The 19929-nt window shown below is 36.3% G+C and overlaps 1 protein-coding gene and 1 non-coding gene across 8 annotated transcripts in view; both read left to right on the top strand.

The window, feature by feature from the left end:
- LOC141399541 (uncharacterized) overlaps nt 1-19929 on the top strand; it is a 229560-nt gene that overhangs the window by 205778 nt on the left and 3853 nt on the right. For 6 of the 7 annotated variants that reach the window (XM_073978509.1, XM_073978511.1, XM_073978512.1 and 3 more), the window contains 3 exons: nt 1914-1975; nt 18953-19307; nt 19371-19655. In XM_073978509.1, the coding sequence (XP_073834610.1) occupies nt 19253-19307; nt 19371-19655 (340 nt within the window). In that variant the 5' untranslated portion in view covers nt 1914-1975; nt 18953-19252. Of the gene's footprint in view, nt 1-1913; nt 1976-8110; nt 8326-18952; nt 19308-19370; nt 19656-19929 lie in introns of those variants that run through there. The other variant, XM_073978510.1, reaches the window with a different exon arrangement.
- On the top strand, nt 17662-17787 carry LOC141400226 (small nucleolar RNA SNORA11). The gene has a single exon (XR_012412117.1). It is a non-coding gene; the product is annotated as a small nucleolar RNA SNORA11 (small nucleolar RNA).

Here is a 19929-nt window from a genome sequence, read left to right as displayed (position 1 = left end):
TTTCGGTGGGATATGGAGGCCACAACCTTCAAAATACCGAAAATTGGGAGGTACCATTCTATGGGGGCTATATGAAGACGAAGACCTATACCGATAAATTTCAGGTAGAAAGTTTTATACCCCCGACGAAGACTTAATACCAAATTTCAGTCATTTCGGAGGGATATTGAGGGCACAACCTTCAAAATACCAAGAATCCCGAGGTACCTTTCTTTGGGGCTATATGAAGGCGTGGACCTATACCGACAAATTTCAGGTGGAAAGTTTAATACCCACAACGAAGACAAAATGCCAAAGTTCTGTCATTTCGGTGGGATATTGAAGCCACAACCTTCAAAATACCGAAAATCGGGAGGTACCATTCTATGGGGGCTATATGAAGACGAGGACCTATGCCGACAAATTTCAGGTGGAATGTTTTATACCCCAAACGAAGGCTAAACACCAATTTTCAGTTATTCCAGTGGGAGGCTACAACTTTCAAAATACCGAATATCCGTAGATACCGTTCTATGGGGGCTATATGAAGACATAGACCTCTGCGGACAGATTTCAGTTGTAAATTTGCATACCCCTAACGAAGACTTAATACCAAATTTCAGCCATTTCTGTTGGATATTTAGACCACAAATCCTTTAACATATGTTTGCATATGGTTGTGCATATGCTCATTTTATGCAGATATGTAAAAATATGTCAAAATATGTACGATATGCAAAAATTTCTGGGCCTAATTCGTTTTATTTTGTAATAAAACGAGTTTCTGTCTAATCAGATTTTTTCTACGACCATCCTAACCATAGCTTTGTTCCTTTACTTCTTTAATGGTAAGAGTGGTAAAAGAGAAAAGTGTCAAAATTGCTCTCTTATGAACAGTTTTACCAGAAAAGTAAAGGAACGGAAAAATGGTAGATCTGGATGCAATGTCAAAAAGAAACATAAAAAATCAATTTTCGTCTTTTATTTCACAGTTTTTAATTTAGTTTTGTCAGCGTTCGAATTTTTCTTCCGTTTTTCGTCCATTTTCTTCTTCATTGTGAAATAATCGTCAAACAAAAGTCGAAAAATCAGTTCTGCCATTTTTTACCTACAGAAATTTTGCTGGTAGCCTGTGGTAGAAGAGAAAGCCATTTTCGTCCTCCTTCCTCTCTCACTCTCTTAAAAATTGCTTCCAGTTTTGCCACTTTTCGGGGTTAAGGAACGCTTTGCAAGTTAAAAATGGTAACCTCAGTTAAGTAAAGGAACACAGCTCATATATGCATTTGCATTGGATTCCGCAGTCTAATTATGATCCTTGAACAACGCCATCTATACTTCCATATCATTGATCAAGTCTGAGCATACTTTTAGGCTGATTGTAATCAGTGAAAGCGGAATTTTCGATATTCAGCGGTATTAAACTGATAATAGTTAAATTCAACAATAAAGTGAAAATGAAAAAAATTAGAGAGAAAAATTTACATAATGAAATATAGAGAGTAGTTTTCTTTTTTTAATTTAGAAGAGGATATAAAGAGTTCTAGCAAAATGTTTAGACGATTAGTGGCAAATAAACTTGGTTACTGCTCCGTATTTAATAGTTATGTTAGAGAATCTGCAAGATTGTACTATTTTGTATCATTTTTACTACAACAATTGGTTTGTCTTTTTACGTACTGAACTTTACTGAACATTTTTTCTTCAGTAAAGTTTTGACAATTGTATAATTGAAATGTTGCTAAACATTACTGAAGAAACAATGTTCAGTAAAGTTCAGTACGTAAAAGGACAAACCTAATGTTCCAGTACTCCAAAAACTGTCAAACAATTTACACAAATTTTAGACAAAATTCACTAATGAAAAATCGTATTAAAATTAAATTTCAATAGTAATTTTTTCTAATCAGTATTTTTCACTTTTATTCTATTTTCAGATTTTGTACATTTCAAACTATTAATAAAACGGAAATTAAATTTCCCGTGTAATGAATACAAGGTAGGTTATTATTAAAAAACAAAACTAAATGATATTTTTTCATGATATTAATAGTAGACGATTATTAACATTACATCAGCAAATTTGAAATAAAATATTATAAAGTCATTTTCGGGCTGTCAATGATTTACAGACTATTGCGAAAAAATCGTGCCACCTGATAGCTAGATAGGTAATACTTAGAAAATAAAACAAGTGAAAGCCACAATGAATTTATTAATGCTTAAAATCGTTAGAACACAAAAGTTAATTTATTACTACAAATTAATGTTGAAAATCCAAGAATCCGAAACCACAGTCATTTTCTTAATATAATTATGCGTAAAAGGTTATTGGACGATATGTGATGACACATACATATGCATGTAATTAGTTCGAAGGACCATTATTGTTTTATTGATGTACGAGTACATGCATATTATGCATGTTTTTGTTTAGTTTCTTTGAGTGTAATAACCTTAACCTTCACCAGTTGTATTAATAAATTTATTTATTTATTATTTTTCAAGCGGAATTTCCAATGTTAAAGGAATTTAACACAAATTATAATTCCGTTCACAATTTTTGAATGTCTCATTTAATGGCAAAATTTATAAATTCGTGAAATGTTTATTGATGTGAAATTCTTTGATTCATATCTATGAGCAAGATAGATTTATGAGCTATGTGGCACCGTGTTTGGAAGAAGAAAAACAAGTGAACAATGTATGGACTAAATGTTCCTAAGGAAATGCCGACTAAAATGCACACCAATCAAGTCCCTTTTCACTGCAATCCTGTTTGCTTCCTAAGCACGAATTTTGGTGTATATATATTCAATACTCATCAGAATTAATGACATATAAATTTACTTTGAATCTAAGCGCATCTGAGCTGGCTTCTTCTGCTAAATCTGTATATTATCTTCGATTTATTAGTTCAGACTCCAACTAAACTTCATTCCATTAAAATGTATTATCCCAGCAAAAAAAGTCCTCCCAAAATCATGGGTTTTGTAAGGGATTTTTAGCAGCCGTAACTACTCTCAAACCCCCTTTCTTCCCCCTTATTTTTAATGGGACATGTCGCACTCAGTTTGTAGTTATTTTATGACCACTAGAATAACTAGTTATTCTGTGGCCACTAGAAGTTGAAAAGTAAGGTGAAAAAATTCTATTTTTAGACAGTTGATGTAGAGAATTTGTTTTTAATTTCATCACACATCTTACTTTTATTTTACTTTATTTTATTTCGCTGTCTGCCCGAATTGAACCCACGAATCCTCTGATTTCTAGCCAAAGACTTAAATGTGCAGTGCAATTGTGCACCACGGACTGTTATTTTTTAATTAAAAAAAACTCGCGTACCGATGTTGAGCGTTGAACACACAACCCTAGGATTTATAGTCGGACACACACTCACCGTGCCACCGTCGTCATTACTTAGTGAGGAGTAAAGTAAGTAGGTTTACCTTGTACATTTTTTAAGAAGTAACCCATTACTTTTCAGATTACTTGTAATGCGAAAAGAAGCTTGTTTACATTACTTTGTAAAGGGTTACGTAATGACTACCGGATCCAAATTTTTGCTGGGATACATTAACATTTAATGAACGGAGCTTATTTTCCACGACTCCGTTTGTTTCGCATCAAGCCAGGCAGTGAAATCACAAGATAGTAAGAACAATTTTTTTGCTGATTTGAAAGCAAAAAAACTTTACAACTTCTAGAAAAACCTATCAACACCACACGGTCACCTCTACTTGTTGTTCCATACAGTGATAAATCTGCCGCCTAAATGTATGCTTCGATTATACCTTGTTTTTAAGGTTTCATTTGACGTTTTCATAGAAAAGAAATAGCATTCAGCCCCTTGACAAGGATTATACACACGTGAAAACAGCTAACTGGGTTATTATAGAGCATGATACTATTCTATATTGACATTCTCTCCTGCCGGTGACAGTTTGTTGAATAATGTAGGTGCTAGTTTCAATAAACTAAGGTCGATAAAGATCAATTATTTGATTTAAAAATATATATAAACCACCTAATGATTATCGATTATTATTTATCGTTGGGACAAGGTATTTTCTAAGGAACTCACAATGATGTGTTTCATTATGAAACCAACTAGCCTTAGGCGTTGCCAATTATCGTCGGTCCGAACCCATTTCTCCAATTAGTAAAGAATATGTGAGGGTCTTAGCTAATTTTCTCTCCTATAGGTGGCGTCTTTAAATAATTTCTTGTAGTTTCAAGAAACCTCTTAATTTATTCACTCAGAGATCTGCTGACTGAACAAAAATTATCATTTAATTAGAAAAAATTATTATTTAAACTAAGGTAGAGAAAGATCAATTACACTGTGAACCGAAATTTTGGGGGGTGGAAAATTCCTATTGGAGATGAAAGCCCTTGGTGAGTATATACAGAACCCCGAAGGACAGATTCGCCGTGAGTCGACCTTTCGCGTTATGGCGTGATGAAGTTTTTGCTAGAGACCCTGTGAGCCATCAGGAATTAGCGTTATATCTTTGTTCACTGTTGCTTTAGCTTATTTTCGTAGAACACTTCGACCTTCTAACTCGCTTCCTTCAATGTCCTTTTCGTCCTTTATTTTAAGAGCCGCTATAAAAGTACCACAAGATGACGTTTTTCAGCTTCGAAATGTTCTGCAAAAATGTCGGCCAGAAAATTTTAGTTACGGCTCCCATTGACAACAAATCGATTTTGTCGAGTTTTCGTGGTCGTTTGTACAGTACAATGCCTTGCATCATATTTGATGTGATCCACCTACTACGTTGCCATGTATAGTCGGGCCAAACAATATCCACTGAGATAGGTCCGAGGCTTTGCTAAAGTTGTGTTAGTATTTCATCATGTATTTGGCATGAACGCTTAGAGGCGCTTAATTCTAAAAAAAATTGGTTTTGTTAAATATTAATTGTCTCCACTCTAAAACCATCTAAAATTGTGGATTGTCATTTATAGTCGGTCCCAACCAAAACCTGTCTTAAGTTATGCATTGGTGAGATGTTTCTAATTTTATGTTGACATTTTCTCCTATAGATGGCGTTCTTATTTCATGTTCGGTAGATTGAGTTCAAAAAATCTATTAGATGGTTCAATGAATAAGTCCATTGTGAAATCACCTAATATGGTGGGTTATCTTTTATTATCGGATAAAACGAATTCAAATTTAATTAGGCTTTGTTGACAGTCTGAACCCAAACCGGTTTTAATTTATGCATTTGTGAGATTTTCTAATTTTAGGTTGACATTTTCTCCAATAGATGACGTTTTTATATCATGTTCTGTAGATTGAGTTCAAAAATCTATCAGATGATTCCATTGTGAAACCACCTAATATGATGGGTTATTTCTTATTATTGGACAAATCAAATTCAACTTTAATTAGGCTTTGGTGCTTTTATGTTGGGATTTTGTACTTTAGGTGGAGTTTTTTAATCATTTGGTACCAAAGACCTTCTTTGGTCATTATGAAATTCTATCCTTATGATATAACATTATATGATAAATAACAATATTTATCATCGAACTGAACAAAAACTTATTTTTAGTTTTGCGTAGGTGAGATTCGTTGCTAAAAGTAAAATGTCATATTTTTCTTGTAGGTGACATTTTTAATACATTACTTTTAGGTTGGCTAAGTTAACATATTAAATATTAATGGACCTCACTGCAAACCATATGATATACATTGTTGCCTTTAATAACCGGGCCAAACAAACTCCAACATTAAGTTTGTGATTGCTCAAAAACTTTTTGTAATGTAGGTGGCGTGTTTGAATTATTTGGTTCCAGGTTAAGTTCTCTTCAGTCTAATATCTTTTTAGGTTATTAGTTATTAATATACCACATTGTAAAACTACCTAATACTAAAGTTACCGAATAAAATCTTCTTTTTAATTATGCATTTGGACCAACGTTCTCTAAGTGAAGCAGTCACATATACTATTAGATGACTGCGCATCCTTAAACCTGTGCAGTAGTTAGAGTCCTTACTAAGCCTTTACGTTGACATTACCTTCTGTAGATGTGCAAAATAAGAAAGAAATGAGGGAATTTTTGTTTAGAGGCCATACGGTTCTTTAGATAAGTATGTAATCGTATGGACTGTATTGTATTTTCCCATGCTGATACACGATAACTGCATAGTTAAATCTGATGCTGGGGAGGGGTGTAAAGCCTCATGCGTCTTGCTACTACTGCCAAATACGAATTGGTTTTATGCGATTCACCTTTGCGGACATCATTGCATGGCTTCTACAGTGGGACTTCCCTACTCTTTCCAGACTACGTATAGTGAATGAAAGTGTCTATTGAGTTAATGGGGTAATTGGTAAGGTACTCGATCCTCTTCAAAGGATCCAGTGATTATTTCCACGCACGCTTACACTTCCAAAATCGAACTACTATTTATAGTTTATAAAAATTCATCGACGGGAAAATATATACTCTTAAGCGAGCTGCTTAAATATCGCCGTCCTCCAATTTGGATTCAAGCTAGTGCATTTGCTATAAGAAATCCCCACAGAACAAAAATGATTTGTTCGTTCATCAACTCAAATATACTTAAGTTAATATTTAAAATCATTTGAAAAATCATATAGAATATCCACAGAAGTTTATGGCCTGCTTCCCTATGATGATTCCAATTCATGATCGTGGGATCAAATATTTTTCGAAACGGAGAAGTTTTGCAATAAGTTCGCACGAATAAGAATTAGAATCGTTTTAGTGAAACACACCATTATGTTCTGGTAGATTTTTCGCAAACAGAAAGTTTTGAATTAATTCCGGACTTAATACCACTTTCTATAAGTCTGAATATTTGGTACTGTATAGATTAAGATTTGTATAGGGAAGTTCTATTTAGTTAGGTATAATAAATAAAATATTTTAATATTTATCCACTAAATATCATACATAGTAGGTGAGATATGCGGTCCCAGGCAGAAACTGGTCAAGTCGTTCAGAGAATTTCCACTAGAGTACGTTTTTTGTCAAAAAATATCAAATATTTTTCGCAACGGAGAAGTTTTGCAGTAAGTATGCACGAATAAGAATTCGAATCGTTTTTGTGAAACAGACCATTAGATTCTGGTAGATTTTTCGCAAACAGAAAGTTCTGAATTAACTCCGTACTTAATGCCAGGTACTGTAGGTACTGTATAGATTAAGATTTGTATAGGGAAGTTCTATTTAGTTACGTACAATTAATGAAATATTTTAATACCTTCTATCCACCAAATATCATGCACAGTAGGTGAGATATGCGGTTCCAGGCAAAAACTGATCAAATCGTTCATGGAATTCCCACTAGAGTACGTTTTTCGCCACTTATATCCAGGACATAAACCTTTGTATATTAAAATACCAAAGACACAGACCTTATATCTTTAAAGATTGATAGTTAAGTATGGGATGAGTAGTTTTTGAAGATTCTTGTCAATTGTCTCTCTAAAACAAACGAATATTAAGCTTATAGAAATTAATCGGCGGGAATATATATGATCACTAAAACTGTGAATTGGCAGCTTTCCATTTGCATTTCTTTCTCTGTTAGGCCAAATTTAGACACTTTGTGTACAAAGAGGTTAGGCATTCTCTTTTTAGAAATACCAAACTTTGTAAGAATTTTAAATATTTTTTTCCGTTTTTCAAACACAGTGCCCACGAGCCATGCATTTAATGTTTTCTCCCATCTCGCAATTAGAATATTAACGAATAAATGCAACAAGTGGTTGTTGTTGTTGATGATACTTTTTTATCGATTAACTCATCTGGTAAACTTGGTAAATTTGTTGTTGTTGTTGTTTTTACTATTGTTATTGCTTAAATAAAATTAATTACTCACAATATTTCGCATGTTATCGCCGTTGTGCTTGGTTGGTATGAAATCTCAAGTACTGTGGCGGCAGCAACGCTGTTGATAATGAACATCTTCATAATGATATTAATTTGACGGAGGAATGCGAGCGCCGGGAAAGGAAATTCACGCCTCACTTCATTGACAAATTCAATAATAAAGCTTTTTTGCGTATTAACTGAAGCTTTTGTGTATGTTGTTGTTGTTTTTTTTTTTATAGCCATTCTAGCTCCTCTTCTAAAGAAAGCTAGTAAAAGTTCTAAATTAATTCCAATAGAGCGACGGCGACGATACTCTCTCAGGCTAAGGTGTTGTTGTTTGCGGCCAGTAGCATTCGGTTTGTGCTTAGGGCTAAAACGCGATTTACGGTAATAACGGTTGGAAGAAACCAAACGAAAAATAAACGTGATTTTGCATTAAAGTAAATTCCAATACCTCCGACAGATTTTGAATTCATTATTACGAGTTTTAGAAAGGTGTGTGATAAATAAGCAAATGAACTCAGTAATAATTTATTAATAATTATTGGACAATTTAAACAAATTACCTTCTATATATTTCATCAATTGTCCAATACATCATTCCATGCGATAATAAATAAATATAGGTCGTCGTAACATCGCCTGCATTGACTGGAAAAATACAATTAATTCCCCATTTGAAGTGTTTGCATTCGGTGTTTTTGTTGCTGTTGTTGTTGATATCAAATACATGTCGCATTCAAGTGTTGTATATTTGTACAATAATCGGCGTAACACCAACAACAAAACCAAGTTTTTTATTTCGTATAATACTACTGTCAAGTACTTGTATCGATTAAATATCTATGAGAATGACAAATCCCTGGAGTATGTACGATTTAGCGTTGTTTTTTTTCAAACAGAGACACGCAAATAACTACGAATTATGACGAATTTCAATGAAATTCCAATTATTTGTTGCCGTTTATAGCTTGCTTTAAAATTGAGATGTGATTTGGATTTTAAATGCTAACTAGTGTTTTCTATGTGTAAATGTTTCCTAATCATGTGATTCCAATGGAATTGGCAAGGTTTTTGGTGCATACTTTTAGGATGTGGTACCTATATCGTTTATCGAATAGCCCTAAAGGACAGGGAGAATATTTTTGATGTCAATGTTTGTAAATTTTGTGATGCATACTTTTAGGATGAGATGTATTTATCTATTAAATACTCCTAATGACCAGGTAGACTTCTCTGATAGCATTATGTGCTTCATGGGGCTCAATTCAGTTTCTATAAAAATGTGAAATGAAAAATATTACAAATATTTTTCATTTAAATTTTTCATAGAACTAGAATCCAGCCCCTGGTCACGATGAGGCGTATAATTAAAAAATCGTTTTTCTACTGGAATTTGTAGGTACTGATATGAAGTACATTGCTCTTTATTCTTCTTCTATAGAATCTATCTACTAAATGCCATAGTAGGTAGGGTATGACGACGCAGTTAAAAACCAATTCAAATCGTTCATGAAATTCCAACTATAGAAACCTTTGGGTCATTTTGGATATTAAAATACCCAAGACAAATACCTTATATCTTTGAACGTTCTCTCCATAGTTAAGGATATGTTGAGAAGAACGTGCGTGTATAGCAGCCAATATCATCCATATACGTTAACGTGACTACATGATACGTGTACTCACAATGAGAATAACAATCAGTCGTCGTTGAACAGCCGACAAGTATACATGTGCGTGGATGTACGCATAATTTTTGTGGGGACACTGAACAAAACCGCACACACCCGCAACATGTTTACTGGTCACAGTTCTAACAACCACTGAATGCTGATACAAACTTTCTTGTTTATTTTGAGCATCAATGGTGTGTAGCACAAAGTTTAGAGAAATCTTCAAAAGCATTTATGTTAGGTTCCCACTGCAGTTAGCAATGCATTGCACGGGAGGTTGTTTAGCAAAAGGCTCAATTTCTATGACAAAAATATCGGTTTGAAAACCACAACACCACGATTTCTCAGACCCTATTCCGTAGGGTCTGTATTCTCGACAAGAAAGAAATAAAGGAGATGCTCAATCATTTCATCCTCTCCCCATTTCTTCAGCTGCCGCTGTGATCGTTTTATGGGAGTTTTAAATGTCTCGAATTTTTCCCAACTGTCTCTGTAGAAGGTTTCTATAGAACAAAAGGCCTCTGTAGGAGACTTCTATAGAGTAGAAAGCCTCCGTGGGAGTGATCTATATAATAGAAAGCTTCCGTAGGAAGCTTCTATAAAATAGAAGCCCTCCGTAGGAGGCCTCTACAGAATAGAAGACCTACGTAATAGGCTTCTATAGAAGAGAAGACCTCCGTAGGAGGCTTTTATAGAATAGAAGACCTACGTAGGAGGCTTCTATAGAATAAAAGACCCCCGCAGGAGGCTTCTATAGAATAGAAGACCTACGTAGGAGGCTTCTATAAAATAGAAGACCCCCGTAGGATGCTTCTGTAGAATAGAAGACCTCCGTAGAAGGCTTCTATAGAATAAAAGACCCACGCAGGAGGCTTCTATAGAATAGAAGACCTACGTAGGAGGCTTCTATAAAATAGAAGACCTACGTAGGAGGCTTCTATAGAATAGAAGACCTCCGTAGGAGGTTTCTATATGATAGAAGCCCTTCGTAGGTGGTTTCTATATAATAGAAGACCTACGTAGGAGGCTTCTATAGAATAAAAGACCCCCGCAGGAGGCTTCTTTAGAATAGAAGACCTACGTAGGAGGCTTCTATAAAATAGAAGACCCCCGTAGGATGCTTCTGTAGAATAGAAGACCTCCGTAGGAGGCTTCTATAGATAGAAGACCTACGTAGGAGGCTTCTATAGAATAGAAGACCTCCGTAGGAGGTTTCTATATGATAGAAGCCCCTCGTAGGTGGTTTCTATATAATAGAAGACCTACGTAGGAGGCTTCTATAGAATAAAAGACCCCCGCAGGAGGCTTCTTTAGAATAGAAGACCTACGTAGGAGGCTTCTATAAAATAGAAGACCCCCGTAGGATGCTTCTGTAGAATAGAAGACCTCCGTAGGAGGCTTCTATAGAATAAAAGACCCACGCAGGAGGCTTCTATAGAATAGAAGACCTACGTAGGGGGCTTCTATAAAATAGAAGACCCCCGTAGGATGCTTCTGTAGAATAGAAGACCTCCGTAGGAGGCTTCTATAGAATAGAAGACCTACGTAGGAGGCTTCTATAGAATAAAAGACCCCCGCAGGAGGCTTCAATAAAATAGAAGACCCCCGCGTGATGCTTTTGTAAAATAGAAGACCTCCGTAGGAGGCTTCTATAGATAGAAGACCTACGTAGGAGGCTTCTATAGAATAGAAGACCTCCGTAGGAGGTTTCTATATGATAGAAGCCCCTCGTAGGTGGTTTCTATATAATAGAAGACCTACGTAGGAGGCTTCTATAGAATAAAAGACCCCCGTAGGATGCTTCTGTAGAATAGAAGCCCTCCGTAGGAGGCTTCTATAGAATAGAAGACCTACGTAGGAGGCTTCTATAGAATAAAAGACCCCCGCAGGAGGCTTCTATAAAATAGAAGACCCCCGTAGGATGCTTCTGTAGAATAGAAGACCTCCGTAGGAGGCTTCTATAGATAGAAGACCTACGTAGGAGGCTTCTATAGAATAGAAGACCTCCGTAGGAGGTTTCTATATGATAGAAGCCCCTCGTAGGTGGTTTCTATATAATAGAAGACCTACGTAGGAGGCTTCTATAGAATAAAAGACCCCCGCAGGAGGCTTCTTTAGAATAGAAGACCTACGTAGGAGGCTTCTATAAAATAGAAGACCCCCGTAGGATGCTTCTGTAGAATAGAAGACCTCCGTAGGAGGCTTCTATAGAATAAAAGACCCACGTAGGAGGCTTCTATAGAATAGAAGACCTACGTAGGGGGCTTCTATAAAATAGAAGACCCCCGTAGGATGCTTCTGTAGAATAGAAGACCTCCGTAGGAGGCTTCTATAGAATAGAAGACCTACGTAGGAGGCTTCTATAGAATAAAAGACCCCCGCAGGAGGCTTCAATAAAATAGAAGACCCCCGCGTGATGCTTTTGTAAAATAGAAGACCTCCGTAGGAGGATTCCATAGAATAGAAGACCCCCGTAGGACGCTTCTATAGAATAGAAGACCTCCGTAGGGGGCTTCTATAGAATAGAAGACCCCCGTAGGATGCTTCTGTAGAATAGAAGACCTCCGTAGGAGGCTTCCATAGAATAGAAGACCTTCGTAGGAGGCCTCTATAGAATAGAAGACCTACGTAGGAGGCTTCTGTAGAATGGAAGCCCTCCGTAGGAGACTTCTATAGAATAGAAGACCTGCGTAGGGGGCTTCTATAGAAGAGAAGGATGCTTCTGTAGAATAGAAGACCTCCGTAGGAGGCTTCCATAGAATAGAAGACCTCCGTAGGAGGCTTCTATAGAATAGAAGACCTACGTAGGAGGCTTCTATAGAATAGAAGACCCCCGTAGGATGCTTCTGTAGAATAGAAGACCTCCGTAGGAGTCTTCTATAGAATAGAAGACCTACGTAGGAGGCTTCTATAGAATAGACGACCTACGTAGGAGGCTTCTGTAGAATGGAAGCCCTCAGTAGGAGGCTTCTATAGAATAGAAGAACTGCGTAGGAGGCTTCTGTAGAATAGAAGACCTACGTAGGAGGCTTCTATAGAATAAAAGACCCCCGCAGGAGGCTTCTATAGAATAGAAGACCTACGTAGGGGGCTTCTCTTGAATAGAAGACCCCCGTAGGATGCTTCTGTAGAATAGAAGACCTCCGTAGGAGGCTTCCATAGAATAGAAGACCCCCGTAGGACGCTTCTATAGAACAGAAGACCTCCGTAGGGGCTTCTATAGAATAGAAGACCCCCGTAGGATGCTTCTGTAGAATAGAAGACCTCCGTAGGAGGCTTCCATAGAATAGAAGACCTTCGTAGGAGGCTTCTATAGAATAGAAGACCTACGTAGGAGGCTTCTGTAGAATGGAAGCCCTACGTAGGAGGCTTCTATAGAATAGAAGACCTACGTAGGAGGCTTCTATAGAATAAAAGACCCCCGCAGGAGGCTTCTATAGAATAGAAGACCTACGTAGGAGGCTTCTGGAGAATAGAAGACCTCCGTAGGAGGCCTCTATAGAATAAAAGACCCCCGCAGGAGGCTTCTATAGAATAAAAGACCTACGTAGGAGGCTTCTGTAGAATAGAAGCCCTCCGTAGGAGGCTTCTATAGAATAGAAGACCTACGTAGGAGGCTTCTATATAATAGAAGACCTCCGTAGGAGGCTTCTGTATAATAGAAGACCTCTGTAGGAGGCTTCAATAGAATAGATGACCTACGTAGGAGGCTTCTACAGAATAGAAGACCTACGTAGGAGGCTTCTGTAGAATAAAAGACCCCCGCAGGAGGCTTCTATAGAATAGAAGACCTACGTAGGGGGCTTCTATAGAATAGAAGACCCCCGTAGGATGCTTCTATAGAATATAAGACCTCCGTAGGAGGTTTCTATAGAATAGAAGACCTCCGTAGGAGGTTTCTATAGAATAGAAGACCTCCGTAGGAGGTTTCTATAGAATAGAAGACCTCCGTAGGAGGTTTCTATAGAATAGAAGACCTCCGTAGGAGGTTTCTATAGAATAGAAGACCTCCGTAGGAGGTTTCTATAGAATAGAAGACCTCCGTAGGAGGTTTCTATAGAATAGAAGACCTCCGTAGGAGGTTTCTATAGAATAGAAGACCTCCGTAGGAGGTTTCTATAGAATAGAAGACCTCCGTAGGAGGTTTCTATAGAATAGAAGACCTCCGTAGGAGGTTTCTATAGAATAGAAGACCTCCGTAGGCGGTTTCTATAGAATAGAAGACCTCCGTAGGCGGTTTCTATAGAATAGAAGACCTCCGTAGGCGGTTTCTATAGAACAGAAGACCTCCGTAGGCGGTTTCTATAGAATAGAAGACCTCCGTAGGAGGCTTCTATAGAATAGAAGACCTACATAGGAGGCTTCTATAGAATAGAAGACTTATGTTGGTGGCTTTTATAGATTAGAAGGCCTCTGTGGGAAGCTTCTACAGAATAGAAGGTCTCTGCAGGAGGCTCCTATATAATAGAAGTCCTCTATAGGAAACTTCTATAGCATAGAAAACCTCTGTACAATAGAAGTCCTCAGTAGTACGCTTCCGCGTGATGCTTGTAGTAGGATAGAAGGCCTTCTTAGAATGCTTATGTGGAATAGGAAACTTTGTGGCCCAGGGACAAGTGTTAACATATTCCGATTGTGCTCAAATTTTGGCAATATTAAATTTTTAACCAAAGTAAACACATTAAAGCGGAGTCGCCTAAAAAAATCCGACATAGATTTTTTAAAACCACCCTAATGCTCACATTTACTGAAAAACATGCTTAAGTTATACTGTGGAGGACAAATATTTACTTACTTGCCTTGTTATGCAGGAAGCGATTCAAGGTTTCCTTATAGGATTACGTTTTTAATTCGATAATCTTAGGACAAGTTGAAATTCAAACTAAATGTAAGCATTAAGGAAATTTCAGCAAGGAATGACGCAATTCAATTCAAACAGATGCTGTTACCCACCAATATTCCACACTATTAAATGTATGAGAATGTGTATCTAGCCTAAAAGTATGCTTCAGACATGTAAAATAGAAACCAAAATTAATTTCTGGTTTTTGTTATTTTTTACCAAATCGTTTTGAAGACTTTTGATATGAAATCATAAGCATTTTTTGTCTCCACCAAACATTCCATCGCTGTCAGTCCATAAATCTGTGACATAAAATATTTTTTAATAGAGTTTTTTTCTCCATATTTATTATTTTTTTTTTGTTTTTTTTTCAAATATGTCAATCATATTTTCCAACGGAAAGCCAAGACGTTTTTTTTAATTAATTATCAGTATTTTATTATTAAATTGGCCTAAAGTATGATGACTAAAATAGTCACTGCTGCAAAATATTCAGTGATTGTAGTCTCCTCGCACCAAACAAAGTAAGAAAAAACGTCAGCAGCAGTAACCGAACTGGACGTGACTAAATTTGTACATGTCATTTAAAATTTGTTGTTGTTTTTTTTTCTTCTTTATGTGTTTAGATTTCATATCAAAGTTAAGATAGCGACTGTGAAAACATAAATACAGTCATTAAATAACAATAAAAAACAATTATTGATAATGGACTCACAGGAGGGGCGTGAGGAGACGAAAAATTCGGTGTAAAAAGCTTGGCAAACAAAAAAAAATAAAAAAAAATTGCAAGGAAAACTTTTGAATATTTTTAAGGGCTGAATAGGCTCAGAGGGCTCTCTAGAAGGTTAAACAGTAACAGAAACCATGATGAGCATACAGATTCCGAACTACATGAATAGGATCGCGATAAAAGTGAACATTTTTATGCGAGAAAGAATTTGGATCCGTAGATGCTTATTTGTAGGCATTTAAATTTTGGCAGAAAATTTTTAAACTTCTTGACCATGGTCCTTAAAGTATTTTTTCATCAATTAATTATTATTAAAATATTGGGCACCATTTAAATGCCACATCACACATCAGCTGGATTTCAGATAACATTGCGCATTCAATGTTCACGCACAAAAACTATACAAACTTTAGTTGAAACATTCGCTCTCTGTTGATGGCCTCCGACAAGGATTTATGGACCGATCATGGTCCACGGAAAGTCTTCACAGACTTTTTGCAAATAATGTTTAGTTTATACACTGTACAAAACCCTTTGTCATCTCCAGATTCAACCTGGTGAAAAATGACTACCGATGATCTCTATCTGGGGCAATTACAAGCGAAAGTAATACCCAGAAGCAGAGTTGAAATATATTGTAGGAAAGCTTAGAGAGGCCATATAACCAATGTCCCGACATGCTATTATAACAAGTCCTTAAGTTCGACCGGGCCGAACCTTTCATACCCTCCACAATAAAATAGTCTTAATTAATATGGAATAATTAGTTTATTTTCACAATTCTAGGTGGAAAATTTTTCGACCACGGATACCGCAAATGCCTAAATTATCTAAGCCAGGTGAAAGGGGTTATTTCAAAGTGGGGACCCATCTTTACAACATTTGATGGAAAAGTTTTATAACTGAGGGGAAAATCAAAAATCAAATTACGGGAAGTTCTGTCATTGTAGGTAAGGCCCTCAAAATACCGAAAATCGGGAGATACCCTTATATGGGGGCTATATCAAAACATGGACCTACGTTGAAGATTTTTAGTGAAGAAGTTTCGTGACCACAGATTACCTCAAATGTCAAATTTCAGCTAGTTCGGTTAAAAATTGTAGCTAAAACCCTCAAAATACCAAAAATCGGGAGGTACCCTTATATGGGCCTATGTTGAAGATTTTTAGTGAAGAAGTTTCACGACCACAGAGAACCTCAAATGTCCAATTTACCTAGTTCGGTTAAAAATTGTAGCTAAAACCCTCAAAATACAGAAAATCGGGAGGTACCGTTATATGTGGCTATACCAAAACATGGACCTATGTTGAAGATTTTTAGTGGATAAGTTTCGTGACCACTGAGAACCTCAAATGTCAAATTACAGCTAGTTCGGTTAAAAATTGTAGCTAAAATGATCAAAATATTGAAAATAGGGAGGTAGCGCTATATGGGGACTATACCAAAATATGGACCTATGCCCATAATTTTTCCAATATACCTTTTTTGACCACTATAAGCTACAAATGTCAAATTATAGCTAATTCGGTTTGAAAATGTGACTAAAAAAGTCAAACTACCTAAAATCGGGAGGTACGGTTATATGGGGTCTATACCAAAACGTGGATATATATATGTATGTACTTTATAGGATCGCAAAGGATTATTTTAATGCGTTACAAACGGAAAACAAGCCTAATATACCCTCCTTACTTTGGTGGAGGGTATAACATTGTTCTTGCGATTTAGATTGAAAAAAGAAAGAAATTGTTAACAAATTGTCGCAAAATTTTGCCTCTCCGAAATCGCAGTGGTGTAATTAAAAGTACGCTCCTATTATTCAACCTCCATACTATGGTGGAGGGTGTAAAAATGTTCTTGCGATTTTGATTGGAAAAAGAATAAAATTGAATAAATTGTCGCGGCAATTAAAAGTACACTCCTATTCTTCATCCTGTGTTAATTATAACGTTGGGCGCCAAAATCGTCATTTTGATTATGTTTTATTTTCTCAAACCTTCAGGAAATGAAAATAAACCTTTTACTTCTGATAAAGAAGGTATTCTACATTTAGAAGTTCCCAATGGGAGGTTTTCTATCTACAGAAGGCCTCCATAGGAGGTCTTCTATCTATAGAAGGCATCAATAGGAGGTCTTCTATCTATAGAAGGCATCAATAGGAGGTCTTCTATCTATATAAGGCCTTAATAGAAGGTCTTCTATCTATAGAACTCCTCAATAGGAGGTCTTCTATTTGTAGAAGTCCTCAATAGGAGGTCTTCTACCTATAGAAGGCCTCAATAGGAGCTCTTCTATTTATAGAAGGCCTCAATAGGAGCTCTTCTATTTATAGAAGGCCTCAATCGGAGGTCTTCTATCAATAGAATGCCTCAATAAGAGGTATTCCATCAATAGAATGCCTCAATAGGAGGTCTTCTATTTATAGAAGGCCTCAATAGGAGGTCTTCTATTTATAGAAGGCCTCAATAGGAGGTCTTCTATTTATAGAAGGCCTCAATAGGAGGTCTTCTATCGATAGAAGGCCTCAATAGGAGGTCTTCTATCTCAATGGGGGGTCTTCTATCTGTAGAAGGCCTCAATAGGAGGTCTTCTATGTATAGAAGGCCTCAATAAGAGGTCTTCTATGTATAGAAGGCCTCAATAGGAGGTCTTCTATCCATAGAAGGCCTCAATAGGAGGTCTTCTATGTATAGAAGGCCTCAATAGGAGGTCTTCTATCCATAGAAGGCCTCAATAGGAGGTCTTCTATCTATAGAAGGCCTCACTAGGAGGTCTTCTATCTCAATAGGGGGTCTTCTATCTGTAGAAGGCCTCAATAGGAGGTCTTCTATCTCTAAAGAAGGCGTCAATAGGAGGTCTTCTATCTATAGAAGGCTTCAATAGGAGGTCTTCTATCCATAGAAGGCCTCAATAGGAGGTCTTCTATCTATAAAAGGCCTCAATAGGAGGTCTTCTATCTATAGAAGGCCTCAATAGGAGGTCTTCTATCTATAGAAGGCCTCAATAGGAGGTCTTCTACCTATAGAAAGCCCCATATATACACAAAAACCTCGATAAGAAATTGTCTATCTACAAAATACCGCAATAGAAAGTATTCTATCTACAGATGACCTCAATAGGACCTCTTCTATCTATAGAAGACTTCAATATGAGGACTTCAATATAGAAATGACATCAATAGGGGTTCTTCTATCCATAGAAGGTCTCAACTGAAGGTCATGTACTTATAGAAGGCGGCTTCTATATATAGAGTACCTCAATAGGACAGCTGTAGTTTATAGAAAACTTTATTGAAACGACTTATGAGGGCTTCTATTCATAGAAGACCTCAAGAGTGATGCTTTATTTATTTAGAGAAGTCCCCAGTAGGAGATCATGTACCTATAGAAGACTTCTGGTAGAGAGAAGATTTGTGCTGGGCGCATAAGAACATGATTTCATTATTTTTTGAACATGCTAATTCTGCAGGATCTGCAAAATGACCTTACTTCCATATTTTTTGACCTTCATATTCTACAAAATTACATTAACCTCACTGTTACTTTTTTTCATTCGATCATCAAATTGCTGTTCTTTTACAATGTATTTTCGAAAAGACTGTGTAAATTCAACCTAATCTCTCACAAAACTGTCACTTCTATAAAACCTCCACCAAGGAAAATGTCACTTCTTCCGTTTGCAAATAAAAAAATCCCTACGAACGCAAAATATTTTCTTAGCACATAATATGGGCGATGACGACGTTAGACTATGCTTATCATCTTTGTGGCATTTATTTACCTCGATTCTTAAGATAAGATTATTAATCACTAAAGAAGAACAAGAAGAAGTTATACGCTTATTTTAAACGTTATTCTTTTCTTATCTTTACAGAAATCTGCAAAATTTATTTAGTTGAATTTGAAACGGTGTGAAAAGGAAAGCAAGCGGCACAACATTTTTTTAGCTTATCCAAGGCCATATTAAAAAAAAGGGAACTGGTAGTAACGGAATTTCGCACAAATTTAACAAAATGTTACAACCAAACTAAAAAGGAAAAAGACACAAAAGGAAACTTAAAATTAAGAGGATTTTTTTATTTTTGAAAGAAGGAAAAAACCTACGAGCTTATAAAAGGAAACCCAAGAATTGTCTTTCTTTTCATCTGGTTAAAATTATAGAAATTAATACACAATGAGTAAGTCGGGATTCTCCACACTCAACCGTTGGCTGGGTAGAAAAAATAAGGGTAAGTATGATCTAAATATCGGCATTTTTCACATTTGAATGATTTTTATTTTGTTTCTTACAGAGAAATCCATGTCGAATGGCAAATTATCCAAATCTAGCACAAATCTATCCATTTCCACAACAAATATCAATGAAACTAGTCAACTGGAATATAATCGTATAACACCATTACCAGCTGCCACCACAAATGCTCCATTCGAGCAAACATTTCGCATAACCGTATTACTGCCCAAAGATCAGCTATATGTGGCTCGTTTGGGTGCCCGTGTTCCGTTAAGTAAATTGTTGGAATTGGTGTGCGATAATAAATTGCTGGATCCACAAAAATATGAATTTCGTAATCCAGGTAAGTAATTCATAGAAGTTTATAGAAGTTTTATCCCCAAAAAAATGGAATACGTTGGGCGAAACAAGAAGTTTTTTTAGAAAAGCAGTATGGTTGGGCGCCACATTCATTACTACTTACTCATTACTTTGAAAATGTGTATAGTTGTGTGGCTTCTTACATAAAACTCTATCCTAAAAAATCCTAATTTCTCTATTCTATTGGGCGCCATTTTGTCTTCTATTCATTTGATCTTTTTGAAAACTACTTTTAATAATCAATTGGGCGCCATTTT

This window comes from Musca autumnalis, unplaced genomic scaffold (genome assembly GCF_047663935.1).
Source record: "Musca autumnalis isolate F117 unplaced genomic scaffold, ASM4766393v1 scaffold_3, whole genome shotgun sequence".
In the NCBI taxonomy this organism is placed as follows: domain Eukaryota; kingdom Metazoa; phylum Arthropoda; class Insecta; order Diptera; family Muscidae; genus Musca; species Musca autumnalis.
Note: the sequence above shows the minus strand (reverse complement) of the source record. Positions and strands in the feature narration are given on the sequence as shown.